Source organism: Cetorhinus maximus, chromosome 15, assembly GCF_964194155.1.
Source record: "Cetorhinus maximus chromosome 15, sCetMax3.hap1.1, whole genome shotgun sequence".
In the NCBI taxonomy this organism is placed as follows: domain Eukaryota; kingdom Metazoa; phylum Chordata; class Chondrichthyes; order Lamniformes; family Cetorhinidae; genus Cetorhinus; species Cetorhinus maximus.
Window position 1 is genome coordinate 71,073,823 of NC_135893.1, and position 19,114 is coordinate 71,092,936.

Below are 19,114 nucleotides of genomic sequence, written 5' to 3' on the forward strand. Positions count from 1 at the left end.
GTTGCAATAAGGGCGCCTCTCATTCTTCTAAACTCCAATGAGTACAGGCTCAACCTACTCAACCTCTCAAGAAAATCCCTTCATAATAAACAGTGACTCTATAGAGTTACAGAGTGAGCGATCCTCATCAAATTCTTGTACCAAGATTCTCCCCATACAATTTCACATGATTCAGCTACATGCCAGAGGTGAACAATTAAAACTTGATGAATGCTGTGCAATTTTGCTGATAGTTGCTTTTTAGCCCTTGTGCTAGAGATTCAAAAGTCCAAGAATTCTTTTTTTTTGTTTTCAGGAACTGAAAGAGAAAAGGGCTGTTCTGTTTAAATCAAAGCACCAATTGGATCTTCATTCAACACAGGAAGCAGTTTGAAACTCCTGAAAGAGAAAAAAAGTTGACATTTCCAAGAAAGTTAGATTATTATAAGTGCCCATAGTGATAAGAAATTCAAAGAGAAAATACACATTTCATTTGAAAGTTATTTGCAAAGCACAAGGTTACTAACTTTCGCTCCAGTGCAGTGCTGAGGGACTGCGACACTGTCAGAGGTGCCATCTTTTGGTTGAGATGCTAAACCAAGGCCCTCAAGTGGGGATGTAAGAGATCCCAAGGTACTATTTCAAAGGAAATCAGGGGAGTTCTTTCTAGTCTCTTAGCTAATATTTATCCAGCAAATATCACTAAAAACAGATGGTCTGGTCAGTTTGTGGGACCTTGCTGTGTACAAATTGGCAACAGTGACTACATTTCAAAAGAATTACATTGTCTGTAATGTGCTTTGGAGGTCATGAAGTCATGAAAAGTGCTATATAAATGCAACATTTTCTTTCTTTAAGAGCTATAATCTTATCTTGTCCACTGGAGTTGACATATTTGCCTGCTCAGCTTTTTTTTTTCTTTAAATTCAATTAAGTTTTCAACTTAAAAGCAATGCATTGTGATGTTCAACTTGCTCATTCAAGACAAGACACAACCTATGATGATATAGGATCAGTCAAGTAACCAAGAACAATTAACAGACAAGGTTTACCATTTCCTTGGTGGACACTGAAACATATGGACAAAAATCAAATTGACCAGTTATTAGGTAGAAAAACTGAAAAAGGAACAAGGTATCAACTTGGACAAAACACAAATAAAAGGAAAAGAAGTGGTGTTAAATATGAAGAAAATAAAGATAAAACGTGTGTGTATCACAATGCTCAATGACAAATTATATTACAGGTGTAGATCTCATAGCACTGACTTGGTTGGACATGGAATGTATGTTAAACAAAATTGAGTTGCTATCTCTTTAGGAGGGAACCAAAGAGGTAAGAAAGAGGAATGACAATATTGGGAGGAGGAGGGAACACATTCTGTAGAGAGGTCTCTTGAACACGAAAAGGATTCAGGAAGAGAGCAGAAATATCCAAATGGTTGTTCCAGGATATTTCAATTTCTCACTCATTGATTGGGATAGAAAGGACATAAATGAAGGAAAAGAAATGAAACTCCTAAAATAGTTACAGGGCACCTTCCACAACCAGTTTTTCCATAGGCATACCAAGAGAGAGGCATTGCTAAGCCTAATTATAAATAATGGAATGAGTCAGGTTAATGATTCAATTGTGGGTGTATACCTTTGGAGAATAATACAATATGATAACATTCAAATGTCCAAATGAAAAGTGAAAAGTTCTCAAAAACAAATGGAACTAGACTGGAATTTGGGAGACTTTAGAAAGAGGACTGAGCCAGCTGTGATACAGTGGAGAAATATTGTTATATTGGGGCTATAGATCAATGGGATACTTAAAGGATGGCCAAGTTGCAGAATAAACACATGCCACAAAAAAGGAGTCTATTTCAAGTTTCAGAATGTTTTTGACCTCTATCCAGAACAAACCAAAATTTGTTCCACAGTCATCTGGGGAATTCACACAGCTTTGTTTAAGAATGGACCAAACAAAAAAGGGCTATGGAATTTCCAGACTGTCTGTCTTCATGTTTCATACTGAAAAGGGAAAGAAAGATCGAAACTCAAGTAGTGGCAGATGGAAGTGATTGGTCCCCATCACCTTCCCATTGTATCATGATGATTGTCTCAAACCCTCAAGAGGTGTTAACCCACAACACGGGAGGTGTAATCAAAATGAATACCCCACCTTATTTGGAAAAATACTTTAAACTTGGGAAAAACCACATGAAGGCAACCATGTTGTCTTTGTCTGTTTAAAAAGATCAGCTAGGAGCGGTTTACAGGCAATTCCATTAAATCAGACTTGGAAACAAGCTGCAAGACATCAGGCAGCCAGAGTATGTAATCTGTTCTAGTTAAAGTTGACCTGCAAACCAACCTCTAGAAATTAGGCTGCAATAAACCTCAACCTGCTGTGCTTTACAAGACCCTCCTTTCAACTTTAAAGCATTAAAACCATCCAAGAAACTACAGACCTGCATTGCAGGAGACTGGAGATTGTAAACCAGGGTCTGAGATAACTGTAATCTGTAAAACCACATAACTTTTATCTGTATCCAACTTCTGTGTTTGTGTTTTTTTTCCTTCGTTCATTGGATATGGGCATCGCTGGCTAGGCCAGCATTTATTGTCCATCCCACCTGCCAATTTTTTCCCCACTCACTTAAGGAGTCTGCAAAGGGACATGGATAGGTTATGTCTTCTTCACAACTTATTTTCCTACCTATCTTTGTGTCATCAGCAAATTTAGCAACCATACCACCAGTCCGTTCATCCAAGACATTGATATAAATTGTAAATAGTTGAGGCCACAATACTGATCTCTGTGGCACTCCACTCATCATATCCTGCCAACCTGAAAAATACCTGTTTATCCCTCTGCGTCCTGTTAACTAACCAATCCTCTATTCATGTTAATAGGTTCCCCCCTACACCATGAGTTCATTCTGTGTAGTAACCCTTGATGCACTTTGTCAAATGCTTTCTGGAAATCCAAGTACAGCACATCCACAAGTCCCCCTTTATCCACATCGCTTGTTACTTCCTCAAAGAACTCCAATAAATTAGTCAAACCTGATTTCCCTTTCACAAAACTATGTGGACTCTGCTTGATTGCTTTGAGATTTTCCAGGTAACCTGCCCAAACCTCAATAATAGATTCCAGCAATTTCCCTTTGATAGTAACTTGGGATTTGTTAGCTTTTTCCAAAATGACAAGCCTGTAAACAAAAGAAAGTTTTGCAAAAAGCTGTTTATTTCTGAAAATACTTGGAACAGAGTTAAACATTGATGATAAACTTATCCTTGTTTGTGCAATAATTTAACAATTTTTCTTCACATTTTTTCAAAAGCTAAATTTATCTTCAGTAGTATGCACTTCAAATGAAAGTACTCCATTTGTCACTTCAGGCTGCATGTTTGGAATTTCCTCCTCCTAGAAAGAGAATGTGCTTCAGATTTAAAATGTATTGGTGTACATTCCCTTTCACTACTTCCTCTATCTCTATCATCACAACCATGGTCTAACCACAATGGTTGGAGAAGCTGGCCCACTTCAAAGTAGAAAGGGCCACTCACCTCTAAATGTTCATTTAGAACAAAATTGACATTCACTTACAAAAATCCTGGTAATGAAGAACTATTTTTCCTCACTAAAAAGAGAGATACTCAATGAGCTGTACAAGTGACAGTAAAGTCCCTCCATTCATGGGGTTACATTGTAACCTCAATGGCAAAATTGTGAATGATGAACACGATTTTCAATGGGAGTCAATTAGATAGGTTCCAGCAATGTGAGGGCAGCATTGGTTTGTACAGATACTGTACTGTGGTTCCTATATATGACAGACGGAGGGGTGGTGGTGTCTCTGAGCAATGCAAGACATGTATTGAAAATTTTTCAAAAGAGGCAATCCTCATTTAAGAAAAAAATGAATCACTTCAAAACTGGCAGACGAAATCGATGAACATTTCAAAATTGAGCAGAGCCGTTATTGCAGCTCTAGACTAAGATTCGGGACATTTTCAGGTTAATCTCTGTTCGGGCTGCGCTTCAAGCTGCAACCATTCCAGGTACCACTTATCACCCCTATTGGAAAGGTGCTTTTTTTTTTAAGAAAAAGGACAATTAAATACCCAACGCCAGGACTAATGGAAGGAATCCGCTTCCAGAGACTTCTCTTCGCAGAAAGAAAACGCGGATAAGCGAACATTGCACAATGGGCAATGCGGTACCGTATAAAATATATTCATGAAACTACCTCAATTTAAGAAATAAAACCAGCAGCAAGATTTGGTACATCACAAGTTGACCAGCGATATGCACACATTACAAATCATCTTTTCGTACAGTATGCTTAAAAAATCCATGACCTTTGAATTAATTCATATAAACAATGGTTAAACCTTTAAATGATTCACAAATATAAATACAAAGCGCGGGTAAGCGAATACACGAACAATTAAGGAAGTTGGGAAAGGCAAGAGACTTTACTATAATCGAAAGTATCTAGAAAAAGACAAATTCAAGTATCGATTTTCTAATGACTTTAGCAGCAGGAATCCTACTATGGGAAAGACCAAATGTCTTCACCTTTTGTCTACCCGAGTACTTATTTTTCCGGTGTGCACGCGTGCAAGCATGTAACAAGTTTGCTGCTAGAATATTCAGCCAGGTTACTTTTTTGTGCCTACCTCATCAAGGAAGTACTTCTCAATAATCTTTAATGCTGTTTTGTACACCGTGGTATTTGGATGGAATTGAAGAGCCTCAATTTTCTCGAGGCCATTAAGTTCCTCTATTAATAGACATAGGTTATCCGTCTCACCCAACTGTTCTCCAGCCTTTCATGAAAAGAATGAAAGCAAGGATAGCATTAACTCACATCTTTCAAGGCAAGTGGAAAGTTGCTGCTTACAATGAATTTTTATGTTAGAATCATCGGATTCCCTTTGGACTGATTCACAACCAACTTTAAAGAACAATAGTCAGAATTCAAACTTGCTAAGACACAGTCAGCAACAAAAAGTACATTGTAAGACTTGGTATGCGCGAGTGTTCGATCTGCCAGTGACTCCTTTTCTTAAAAATGACATATGTAAGCTAGTCTGTAGTGCGGCTACGTCAGTCAAGAGGAGTCAAAATTAAAAGCTGGTTTGGAAAGAATGCAAGAGTGCATCGTTTTACATATCTTTTCCCTGCTCAATCAATCCCAAATTAGTAGACTTGGCTGTCAGCCAAATAGGAGACACTTTAGGAACCAGAGAAGGCCATTTAGCCCCTCAAGCCTTTTCCCACCATTCAATAAGTAGGAAGACTCTGTGATCCAACTCTATCTACTTGCCTTTGCCCAATATCACTTAATTTCAAACCTGAGCAAAATCGATCAACGGTATTAACAATTAGTTTAGCACCATTGAAAAAAAATCCCAAACTTTTACCATCTTTGGTGTGAAGAAATGTTTCTTTACTACATTCCTGAAAGAGCTGGTTCTCATTTTTGTCTATGGCCCCCAGTCCTAAACCCCAACTAACAAATAGTTTTCCCTCAATATCTTAAGCTTTGATCAAAACATCCAGCAACATTCTTAATTCCAGGGAATACAACCCTAGTTTGTTTAATCTATCTTTTTAGCATTTCTATTGTTGACTCAAGGCTTAAGCTAAAATGCAAGCCCTATATAACACATTCAAAGCTGTGCTTCTGCATGAGAGCAATGCGGTAAATCAGAGAATCACAATCATGCAACGATGCAGCACAGGAGGCCATTTTGGTCAATTGCACTTGCACTGCCTCTTTGAAAGAGCTAACCTATTGATCCCATGCCTCAGATCTTCTCATTTCTTCTCTGCAGTTCCTCTTCAAACATTTATCACCTGTAACTTTTTTTTTAAAGACAATTGTTAAACTTGCCTCTGAAGCCTTTGTGGCCCTCGCTAATATATGGCTGTGTCGAATTTTGTTCGATAATTTTCCTTTGAAGCACCCTGGGATGTTTCTCTGTTAAAAAGGCACTCTATAATCATAAGTAGATCTTGAAAGTTGCCATCGAATCCACTTCCACCAGTCTTTCAGGCAATGCATTCTGGATCAAGGCTTCCCATACTGTGGGTCATGGAATTGTGAACTCTAATGCAGCAATGGCTCCCATGAAGCTTGGCAGATTTCTGACAACTGCAAGGCCCTTTTAAGTCCTTGCTTTTTTTTGTTGGTGCTGAGGGTCAATTGCCACTACAAAAAAAAGCTCGTCAAAAAGGTTGGTGTTCATTTTTTCTGGAGAAACCCTGCCCTTTCATCAACTCCACCCAATACACCACTATTCTCTTTGTCCCTCAGCCATTTTTGTATCCACACTGCCACTGCCCCTTTAATCGCATTAATTCAGTTTTGTGAACAAACCTGTGGTATTTTCTCAAAGTATACTCAATATCAACTATACTACCTTAATCAACCCTCTCACTTAGTCAAACACAATTTGCCTCAAACAAATTCTGACTTTCATTTAACAACCCTTATTGTTCCAAATGTCAATTAATTTTTCCTCTATTGTCTCCAAAAATCTCCTCATAATTGACAGTAGATTGACGGGCCTGCAGTTGCTGGCTTCATCCCTCTCCCCTTTTCAGAATGGAATGTCACCTCTGCAATCATTCAGTCCTCTAGCACTTGTACCTTATCCATGGAGGATTGGAAAATTGTGGCCAAAGCATCAGCTATTATCATCCTTGCTTCTTTCAGCAACCTAGGATGCTCCTCACCTGGTGGAGGTGATGTATCTACTTTGAATGCTGCCGCCATGAAGTACATACCAATATCACTACTGCCTTCTTTTTTCACTTAGACATTCACAGAATTCTCTTCCCTAAATGTAGAGGGGCAAAGTATCATTTAGTACCTCTGCCTTCATAAGATCTCCTAATGGGCCCCACTTTTGCTTTAAATGGCTTGTTTAAAAAGTTTCAGCCAACTTACTAGGAAGATGTTGGACAAGGATTCCAGGATCACAAGAAGAATTTTGGCATCTTTGTTACTTAGTAGGTTAAGGAGAGGTTCCAGCACCCCACAATGCACCAAGTGAACAACCTGGTCAACTGTCCCACCATTTGTGTAATTAGTCACAGCCCAGACAGCTTCTTTTTGTACTTTAAATTCACCCTGGAAGATAAGACAAACATTGCCCCATGATCAAAATGTTGGTAATTAAAAACAGATCCAAATCTTGCAGAGGTTCCTCATGTAATTAAATCTAGTAATACCCAGCATAGCCCTGTAATTTCTTCAATTAAGATCAGTCTCAAATTAAGGTGGTCATAGCTTTAAAAAGCACTAGAGAAAATGATCCACTGTGTAGATAGCTTTAATTAAAATAAGCAGTCACCTAGAAAATAATAGTTCCATTCTCTCACCACCTCACACAATGAAGCAGTCTATGCCCACATGCAGCAAATCCTGGACAGATAAGTGACAAAGAAATATTTGTGCCCCACAATTTCCAAGTAATAATCATCTCCAGTGAGAGAACATCAAACCACCTCCCTTTGAATCCACCACCACCAGCACCACCATCATCCTGGGTGGGTGGGGCGGGGGGGCGTCAATGTTCCCTCTAACTTCAGGAGAAAAGCCAGCCCCCTTGACTGACACCCCATCCACTAGTTCAAATATTCACTTCTTTCAGCACTGGTGCACCTGCTTGCAGTGTGTATCATCATCTACAAGATGCACTGCAGCAATTTACCAAGGCTTTTGACAGCATCTCTTAAAACCACAACATCTTAATATTTAGAAGGATATGGGATCACCACCTCCAAGGTCACACACCATCCTGACTTGGATTAATATTGCCATTCTTCCATTGTTACTGGGTTAAAATCCTTGACTTCCTACCCAAGAACACTATGGAAGTAATACCACCACCTTCAGCAGCTCATCACCTCCTTCAGGGCGAACTAATGTATGACAATAAATGCTGGTCTTGCCAGCAATTCCTACATCCTGAGACTGAATAAAAAAATGATTAATAAATTCCCAAGAGCTTGTCAGGATTCTTGACTGCTGACATTCCACTTATCCACACAAATGTTTCTACTACCTCGCCCAAAACTACAATGCACGCCATCAAACAGGAATGATTTCCTGGACAAACATGACAAAAGGTTACCCCCCTCTGAAGACGTACTTCTAGGTTCAGTATAAATCCACTGAAGTTCACGTACACAGGTAGTATTATTTATAAAAGTTTGTCCAAACTTAATAGCTTGAATGTTGAGCCTGCTATTATTCGAGGGATTAAGTACTTACTCTTTCCAGAAGTTCAATAAGGGGAGCTATAACTCCACAAGTAATCAACTGTTGAATCTGCATTGTAGGTCCAGCAGCAATATTGGAAATGGTCCAAGCAGCCTCCTTCTGTATACAGGTCTTGTGATGTTTCAAAAGCTTCGGTAGAATGGCAAGAACTCCTGCTTCAAGTGCAGCCTCTGTGTGGTTATCAGTTCCGGTCACAATGTTTCCAACAGCACGGAGGGCAGGAGTCTAAAAAGAAAAAAAAAGGCTATACAAAAATAAGGTTTCACATTAAATCGTTCGCTATTGCAATTATTCACTGGTTGTAAGTCAATGCAGAAAAATTGTTCAGATCATTGGATGTCTTGATTTGTGGAGATGCTTTATAAGATGGAGCCCCCAGCAAAAAGTGTGGTACTGAGCCACACAGAAAAGCCAAAATTGATTGCGAAACCAAATTAATTTGTGAGGACGTAACAAAAGGAAGTTTCTGCTACAGTTAGGAAAGAGGAAAAATAAAGAGAGTGGAAGCCAACCTTCAACCAGGGTGCAGGACTGGCATGGCTACTGTATCCACCCCTTTTCTACTCTCCCAGCCCTGCTGCCAGGCGAACAACATTGCTGTTCAAAAGCTATTCACTTTATAGAGCCAGGAATTAATCTGAAGTGGAGTCAAGTGTAGCTTAAAGCTGTATTCCAAACCTTCAATTGCTCACAACTTCCCTGTATTCAGTACACTAATGCACCAATTTCATCTGGGTTTTGAAATGTAACAGTACTACATGTCCTATCTGTCTTGCTGTAGTAATGTGACCTTTGCCATAAGGGAAGCTCTCTGCAAGCTATATTTTACATCAGTTCAATAAAGACAGACACTGAGAAAGCACTGCAGTCTTTGAACTTGAAATATGGTGTCAGAAGTGGAGATAAAATAGAGTTTTGAAACCCTGAAAATGCTGCAGAGAAACCACAGCTCAGAAAGGCACACAATGTTCAAATCTGCTAAAAATGGACAAGGAAAAGCAAACTCAAACCAAGGCTGCAAGTAACCCAGAAGGGGAAAAAAAAGTTCAGACCAGTACTCTTATTTCCCTGTTTTTCCCTTCTGGGAAAATACTGGGTAGGTGAACATGGTTGCATGCTTTCCCATCCCTGTTCCAGTAGAAATGAAAGGTAATATGTGACAACTGGCAGATTTTCCACTTGCAATGGCAAAACCAGAAGCTTTCAACAGATTTAAATTAACCAAGCAAGAGCCGATATGAGTAGTCACATTAATAACACTGCTGGGGAGGGACTGCTACAAATTGTATTCCACCCTAAATCTAACCGATAAACAAAGAAAACAAAATGGCAGATTTTGAAAGCCTTGAATACGTGCTTTGAACACCTGAGTGAATGTAACTTATGAATGCTACATATTCAGCACTAGAGCTGAAGATGAAGAGGAACCTATAGATCAGTATGTGATTGTGTTACTGCAGCTTGCAGAATCATATGAATTTGGACAACTAAATAATCTGATTAACGACTGAATTGTCTTAGGTATTCGAGACCCCTCAGGAGAAAGCAAGTCTACTGGAAGAGTTTATGAAACTTATACCCAGGAAAGTAATGGCCATGTGTCGAAATGTGGAGCTTGGTAAAAATTGTCAGTTAGAGCACATGTATGACAGAGTAGACATGCTGAGACACATTACATTACTGCAGAACAGTTGCAGACAAAAAGGACAGGATGCAGATACTGCAGAGGACATAATACAAAGGAAAAGGAGGATTGCCTAGGGTGGGGACAAGAGTGTTTTAACTGCAAGAAGCCAAATCATTTTGCACACAAGGGTTTTGCACCTTTCTAGTCAAACAAGCCCATACAGGTGGCCACTGGAGAGATATCAGCAAGAGTCTGGTGAAGCACTATACACCATACAACAGGTTTGTTCCGTCAAGTCTATAGGTGATAAATGGTTTGAGAATGTTACTCTCCTTCTGCAGCAATCAAATGAACAAGGGTCAGATGGACATTGACGAGTCATGCAACATCATGACCTTCACAGACCTGTGCAAAGTGGCTCAATGTGGTGATTGAAAGTAAGGTTGCGGCTACATGAAGGCATGATATGCATACCGAGAAGACAAATTAGCCTGAGAGCCCAATGCAATGGCAAGGAGGAAGATCTAGAGTTCCAGATCATAGATGGGATGTAACAGCCACTCATCTCAGCTGAAACAAGTCTAAAACTTGGACTGGTAACCTTAAATGTGCCAACATTCACAACGTTTCTCAGCACACAACCATTGTACTCCTCTAGGATCTATTTGGTAGTCAAAGATGCATTTAAAGGGTTGGGTGTCTACCAGGAAACTATCTAGAAGTAGATGAGAATGTAAGACTAATTCAGTATCTACTGGGAAGAGTTCCAGCTTCCCTCAAGCCAAGATTAAAAGACAAGATAGAAGAGCTGGAAAAGAAGAAGGAATAATCAAGAAAGCAACAACTCCCACAGACTGGATTAGCAGCATGGTAGCAGTAAAACAACTGGGAAAGCAGAGAGTATGCTTAGATTCAAAAGGATCTAAATAAAGCACTAAAGAGACCTCACTACCCCATGCCAACCATCAAAGGAATTTTACCACAACTTGCCAAGGCAAAGAAGAACTTTACTAGCCTAGATGCAAAGGGTGGTTACTGACAAGTGAAGCTGGATGAAAGCAGCAGCTTTCTAACTACATTCTGGATGATATTCAGGAGCTAGATGGTTGTGCATGCCGTTTGGCATTTCCATGGCTCCAGAAGAGTATCAATACAGACAGTATGAGATGGTCAGTGACCTTCCCAGGGTGAAAGCCATAGTGAATGACTGACCTAATTTATGGATGTGGAGACACAATGGAAGAAGCTATAGCTAACCATGATCGGAATTGAATATGAATATAGAGAGCACTTGCCAGATGAACCTGAAGAAAAAGAAAATTGCAATTGAAGATGCCTGAAGTACATTGGTCATGTACGAACAGCAAAAGGTCCTTGCCCGGATCCTGACAGTGAGGGCTGTAGCAGCGATTCAGTGAAAGCAGTGCAATGATTTGTTGGATTAGTGAACTATTTAGCAAAATCTTTGCCCAATTTGTTGTCAGAGTGTGAACCATTACACAAGCTCACTGCCAGAGGTGCAGTGGTATTGGAGCACAGAACAAGCAGCATTCTTCACTAAAATCAAACAATTAGTGATGACAACACCAGTGCTGAAGTACTATGACGTCAATGCTGAGGTCACCTTGCAGTGTGATGCCAGCGAGACAGGTCTTAGAGCAATTCTGCAACAAGGACAGTCACATTTTCTTCCAGGGCACTAACGCAAACTGAACAACACTATGATCAGATCAATAAAGAGTGCCTGCTTGTGAGTATTTTCAACAATATCTGCTGTGGGAGAGACAAACAGTGCAGTCTGACCACAAGCCACTTCAAAGCATTTTTCTTAAACCCCAATCTGCTCCAAAGCATCTGCAAAGAATGTTACTTGTGTTATGATATGACAGGTGGTAATTGTCAGGCTGACCAAATCCCAAAGGGAAACTTGGCCAAGCTATCACAATTATTTGCAACTTATATTTTTATTATGAGAAGATTCCACTACCACTTGGAGATTTTAAATATTAAATTAAAACATTAACAAAGAAAAGAAAACTTAAAACACACGAGATTAAACAGTTAAATTCAGTCTTAACATTTCCCATAAGATTTCTACCTAGCTAGGCTCTCAAATAAACATTCTTTTCCAGGCAACAGTCCAAATAGATTCTTAATCTGTAAAACATCCAGTAATGTTAACACAAGGAACCCACTGTTGCATAAGAGGGATTTCACAGCTCCTCTCTTACTCTCACTCAACAATGGAAATCCAAGGCTTTTAGCAACACCTTGCATTCTGGAACAAGCAAGCAATTCTCTGGGGGTGGCAAGAGGCTGCTTTTCACAAGTCTGTCTTCACATAGCCCACCTTCCAAGATCTCACTTTGCTACTCATGCAGCTTTCAATCTTTTGTTAAATATTCTCCCCCTTTGATCTTTAAATCCATTGTTTTAAAACCTCATTGAAATTCAACCTCTTCCAAATACAAGAACATTCATGTTTCCATCTTGTCTTTGCTTTTAGATCAATAAAAATGATATCCCCATTACTTGTTTACCTATGAACTCCTGCAAGATGCAAACATATTTCTTGTCACCTTCTAATTCCCCTTTGAAATACAAACAACCTCTCAACTTATCTACAAATGCAAATGTTAGTTCTAATCTATTTACTGGTCTTAGCTCGTCCATTTCAAAATGCCTGTTTTTACACCTAATCCCCTTGAATTAAACCTTGCAGTCTGACTGTCTTCAGTTTAATTAAATTGCACACAGGCGCACACACACACACACACACACACACACACACACACTTCGATATCCCACAATATTAGGAAAAAATGATATTCGCTTTACACTTTGTTTAGAGATATCATATGGATGTGACATACAAGCAAGGGAAACAGATGTACATTGCAGACTTGCTGTCAAGAGCAGCACTCCCCATGAAGAAAATTGAAGATGCTCCAACAGAATGTAAAATCTTCCAGATTCAATGTGCAGCAGCAGCTCGACATGCTCTGGAAGTCATCATCCCATCAGGGACATTGAATCTGACAGGCAAGCACCTTACACAAATCGAGCAAACTACCCAACAAGATGCAACTTTCCAAGTGCTACAAGTAGTAGTGATGAGAGGATAGCTCAAGAGCATCCATGACACACCTGTGGTCACAAGAGCATATAGGGCATAGAGATGAATTGACAGCCCAAGGTGGCATCTTGTACAAAAGGAAAGAGTCATCATACCTTAAGAAGCTGAGAGGAGATGCTGAAGCGCATCTATGCAAGCTATAAAGGAATCAAACTGAGTTTGAGGAAGGCATGAAGAGCTCTACTGGCCAAACATGAGCAATGACATTAAAGACCACATAGGCCAATGCAGTGCTTGTAACAAATACAAAGCTAAACAAGCTTGAGGGGGGTGTTGATGACACAACATCTCAGACAGACCATGGATGAAGCTGGGAGTAAACCTCTTCACTCTAGCAGGAACTGATTGTCTTATCACTGTTGACTGCTATTCTGACTACTTAGACCAGCTGAATTCAACAATGACAGGAGAAAGAATGCTTGAAAGCAAACTTCAGTCATTATGGCATTCCAGACATGGTGATGAGTGGCAATGGCCCTCAGTTCACAAGTGAAGAATTCAGCCATTTCACAAAGGATTAGGAAATTCAACACTATACATCATCTCCACACTATCCCCAATAAAATGTAAAGGCTGAGACAGCACTGAAAATCACTAAAGGAATCAAGAAATCAAGAAAACCTAGCAAGGATAAAGGGATTAAGTCGAGACAATCCGAGTGGAGGAACACTGACTGAAGGCACGGAAAGTAGTCCGGGCCAAAGACTGATGTCACACTGCACACAAACTACTCTTCCAATAGCAAAAAAGCTACTGAAACCAGAAGTAGTAACAGGTGCGAGAAAAAAAAAACACCACAGTGAAACAGCAGAAAGGCAAATTTCATTTTGAGAAGACTGCCAAACCATTGCCAGAGCTGAGCATTGGAGAGCCAGTCAGGGTACAAACCTTCAATGCTCTAAACAGGAGTCAGCTCATGAAAACTTGGGACATACATAGAGAAATGGTCACCTCGATTGTATGCAGTGGAAGTGAACAACCAAATATACTGGCACAACGAAAGCTGTTCTTCACCAGAACAGTCAGGGAGAAGGGATCTCACCAGCTCTACTGAGTTCAGAACTACCATCAATCCCAGAGGTCCACAGGTCCTCAATAGCAATGGAACAGAACAGCTACCACGACAACAAGTGCCATGGGCAAAACGACACTCTCCAGACAAGAACATTGCTCAGACGAGCAGCCAATGACAACGTGCATGCATATCATTAAGAGACCTGCATAATGAATGCAATGCAGGTGTAGAGACTGACTAGTAGAACAGACAGTTAACGCCTGAGAACAGTAAGTGTATTGTGGGTAGCTCAGTTACACATCATGCATGCAAATTTGTCTGTTGTTCATTAGGAAAAGGGGGTGTTTGGGTTTTGAAATGCAACAGTACATGTCCTATCTGGCTTACTGTAGTCATGTGACCTCTGCCATGCAGGAAGCTCTCTAAGCTGCCATTTTACATCAGTTCAATAAAGACACTGAGAAAACACTGCAGTCTTTGAACTCCAAACAAATTTAATGTACTGAAAAGAATACCAGAAGTTGCCAAGTCACATGTTCCAGAAAGACTACACCCTCTGAGGTTGAAAGAGTTAGAAGGTGGAAGAACAGAGGCATTGGTCACAATCTCAGTCCTCGTGGCTACAGGAGTAGTAGTGCGGGAGCACTAAGATGTTGAAGAAAAAAAGGACAGGGCCAAAAATTAGGAATCCACAGGCCAGTCAGCCCAACATCAGTGCTGGGGAAGTTATTGGAGACTAGGTTTGCCAACCCTGGCTGGAAATATTCCAGGAGATGTCAGTGGAAGTGATGTCATGGAAAGCTAGCAGCATGCCCGAGTCAGTCTGAGAACCCTTGAAAAATAGTGACATGTTTTGAAGGGATTTCTGTCCTAAATAATAGGCTAGATATCAGCAGGTACAGAAAAATAAACAAAATAATAAACAAATCTGATAGACTCAAGGACTCCACTGGATTTTCAATGGTTCAGAGACCAGAGTTTTGCAACTGTGGAAAAATAATTCAACTAACACTGCATTTGTCTTCCAGTTACTGTAAGCAACTACACAAAAAGTGTACTAACACCTTTCCCACCAGATTAAAAAAGGTATCAAAAAAAAAAAAAAATACTTCATTCACAGGGTGCAGGCTTCCAAAATGGGGTTATGGATAAAATGTGGGGATGAGACTAGGCTTAACTGCTCTTTCAAAGTACAACTGGTCAAATGGCCTCCATCTGTGCTGGCAGTTTCTAGAATGTGATTACAGATACTAGTGCAGCTAGGTTGTTCACTTTTAAATTCTTAAAGCAGAAATAATTTCATTGAGAATGTGTATTCCAGATGCCCAATGTTCAATGCCCTTGCATATTGTAGGATGGGAAGTCAGATCTGTCACTGCAGCTGCGTGCAGGCCACACCTGAAACTTTGGGCTCAGACAGAACCAAATCCAACACAAGAAAAACTCTCAGAAGTGCTTGTTTAATCTCATTCAACAATTTAGGCCATAAATTGCTAAACTTCAAGTGCATTAGAATATTTGCATTTAGTGGAGAACCATTTCTCAAGACTTTCAATTTCAGGATTCCTCAAGGTTATGCAACTGGTGGGCATCTTGCAGGTGTTTAGAGATCCTTGGACTTGTTCAGGCTACTCAAAAATTTTGCAAAGACATCACTTCTGAATGACAGAATGAACTCGGCAAAATTCCTCTGGCTGTATCATACTCAACAGTATTAAAGTTTTGCTCTAGCAGATTGATTTTTAAGTTAACTATCTGTTGAACCTCACTGGGCCTCAAAGCTAAGAGCAAGAAATCATTCAGTGGAACAATGGCCATTGGTCTAAGCCAGGGCTTCCCAGACTGTGGGTTGTAACCTCCAGGAGGGGATGACAAGATGAGCTTTTGGGGTCACAAGCTCCAAGGCAGCAATGGTTGTCTTGGAGCTCGAACTCATTTCAGACAGCTGCAAGCTTTAAAAGCTTGCTTTTTTGATGGAAGAGTGTTAATGTACTGCTCAGAGACCTGATTGCTGCTGGGAAAAAACCTTAGGTAGGTGAACCCTGTCTTTTCATCAACTCCCTCCATGCTTAACTCTTACTTCTCCACTCCTCCAGCCCCTCGCCATGAAGAGCCACACCCGCTCAACAACTTTCATCTCCCAAATGTTCACTCTGGGGTCAAAGTGAGGCATTAAATGGGGTCACACCAGGAAAAAGTTTGGGAAGCACTGGTCTAAGCAATATGAAGTATCTTGCTAATATACACTCACAGGCAGGATGTTGTGGCATGTAACAGCCAGCCAGTTGGTCTTTGGAGCTCCTTTTCAATGGAAGCACATGCCAGGGAGGGGGGAGCATTAGGGAAATGCACGAATGAAGAACCAGCAAACAAGTAGCACATGCACTGCTTCTTGCCGAGGATTAGTTAACTTTCCAAAGTCCATTAGAAATGCAATAATCACCAGGCCATTGCTTTATAACTATTAAAGGCGATCTTTGCTTTTATTCCAGCTTTATTCTACATTACAAGATGTAATTTGGAGTCAGTATATCTCTATGGTACACCAGTTCCTTGCTTGAGATGCAAATCCTCCAGACTTGGAACAAGCGGTTGTTCAAGGCTTCCTGCAAGTCAAGTTGACAGCCTTAATGACCATTTCCATGACTACCTGCAGATGGCCACAAAGCTTCCTCATAGTTGATAAACTGGTCAAGTAAACCAGCAATCCAAGTGGCAATATATTGAATGCTGTCTCCACTTCAGTGGATGATGAGACCTTAAGCATCATGTAATGAAACTAACCTTGGGCATCTTCTTGACAAATGCTTCAAATCCATGTTATAGTATTTGATTTTCAAGCATGTGATCATCCCATCCAGATATATGAAAATCCAGTCAAGCAATCCACACATTGCTAGAAATACAGTAGACGGTTTACAAAGTGTTCAGAAAAAAAACTGAGAAAGAGCAATTCTCTGGTTGCTCTGTGAAGCAGACTTTAATAATTCAAAAAAGGCTTTTGAAGCTGTATTATATAAAACCTTTAGTATTTCACTAGTTACAATCTGCGTGGCTGGACTAAATTTACAGAATCCATTATTACAAAACTTGGGTCTGCAGGTCATAAAGGGAAGGAGTAGGCCATATGGTTGTCAAGCTGCCCTGTCATTCAAAAGGATCATGGACCTCAAAAGTCCATTTTCCTGCCTGATCACCTTATCCCTTGAATTCCTTAGGAGTCAAAAAAATTTTAATAATCGACTTGGGTCCCGAGGGTTTGGGATGGCAGGATCACAATCCTGAGTGAAGAAATTTTTCTTCCATCTCCGTTCTAAGTGGCCAACCCCTTATCCTGAGTCTATGCACTCCGGTTTCAAACAGACAGCCTAAGCAGCTTCTCAGCACCTCCTCTTGTCAAGTCTTCTCGCTCATGGAAGTACACAATATTCTGAGGAATTACCTCATTCTTCTAGATTCCAGAGTATGGACCCATTACACTCAAGACAACCCTCTCATCCCAGGTATCAAGTGTAGTGAACCTTCACTGCATCACCTCAAGACAAGTTTATCCTTAGACAAAGGAAATCAAACCTATGCACAGTATTCTAGGTGTGGTTTCACCAAAGCCTTGTACAATTGTAGCAAGACTTCCTTAATCTTGTACTTTAGCTCACTTGCAATGAAGGCTAACATGCCATTTGCTTTCCTAATTTTGTGGTACATGCATACTAATTTTGTTTCTAAAATCACCCAAGTATTCTAGGCATAGCTTTTAGTGGCTGCTTTTACACACTGCCCTATGTCTGCTTGCATGACAACATGACCCAGAGTTTTAACAATAGGAACCTTTTGACAGGAATAAGATCGTCTCTTTCACCAGGAGCGAAAACTGATCAGGCACAGCAAGGCTCAAAACAAAGTTGAGCTGCTTTATTACACAACAAAATGGACAGATTCAAAGTGAAATCAGTTCAATTTTTCTTCACAATGCACAATAAATTTTCCCCAGGTCTGTGGGCTGTCAAGAGTTCTTCCCACTATTTAACAATTCTGACTAAGCATTCAATAGATTTTGCAGCTCTACTCAAAAGCCCAATTACTCAACCAGCTGTCTAGTTTCTAGATCTCCCTTAACACACAGTCATCTCATCTGTGTCTCGGAAGAAGATAATGAACTTCCCAACATAAGTAGGTGTGAACAAGTTGTTTTGTGGCTATTATCTAGACAAATTAACGAATTGATTGAGCAGTAACTGAAGAAGACTGCTTCCATTTATCAGTGACATTCTCCCTGGGACAAATTCACAACTCCACAACATTTAGATTTCTAACAGTCACAGTTGCTTACTTTACAGTTTGCAGCAAGATCTTGTTCTTCCAAAAAAGCTGCCAAATCTATCCACGAGTCTTGAGGATGTTACGAGTTCTTTTTTGCAGCCCTTACCTCTCCAAGAAAAAACTAAAACACCCATAGCAAAAATCAATCACTAGCTTCAGTAACTTAGGTAAACTGATTACTAAAAAATACCTCACTATTGCCAATGAATAAGCATGTAACAATTTACATTTACCACCTTGATACACAATTATGACCGCCATTGACTTGGCATAACCATCACTTGTAATTAAGACTTCAAAATTATTGCTTAGGACGAGTAAACGAGTAGCATTTTAAATTGTGTTCCACATTGCAAACAAAAATACAAATCACACAAATTTCAGAAAGAAAGCCAACATCACAAATAAGATGGGGTGGCAGCCTTCCAACATGTCGCAAGGCAATGGTTTGTGCTGTGATGGTCAACCTGGTGAGCCCCACTCAGGCCTGTCATACTTGCTGTAGAGGAAGAGAGACCTGAGAAAGTGCATGATTTGCCGGCCTCTGAGCCGCCTTCTCAACCAGCTGAGCTTTTTGTTTCCATTCACCTCTTCCAGTGTCCTCAGCAACTGTCTCCAACGTCTGCCAGCTTTATATCTTGCTTACAGGAGTCTTTGTGGCAGTAATATGGCACCCAGGAACCAGTGGCCAGTTCACTGTACAGAAAGTCTTTTGGATATAGTCATCATTCATCTGAGCAATTG

The 19,114-nt window shown here is 40.2% G+C and overlaps 1 protein-coding gene across 1 annotated transcript in view; it reads right to left on the reverse strand.

The window, feature by feature from the left end:
• Positions 1–3,306: 3,306 nt before the first annotated feature.
• The window catches only part of LOC144690295 (importin subunit alpha-5-like), a 29,262-nt gene continuing 13,454 nt past the window's right edge, over positions 3,307–19,114 (reverse strand). Inside the window, exons 7-10 of the mRNA XM_078557650.1 lie at positions 8,264–8,497; positions 6,935–7,117; positions 4,656–4,805; positions 3,307–3,396 (exon numbers count right to left, since the gene is read on the reverse strand). Coding sequence (XP_078413776.1) covers positions 3,307–3,396; positions 4,656–4,805; positions 6,935–7,117; positions 8,264–8,497 — 657 coding nt within the window. The remainder of the gene's footprint in view (positions 3,397–4,655; positions 4,806–6,934; positions 7,118–8,263; positions 8,498–19,114) is intronic.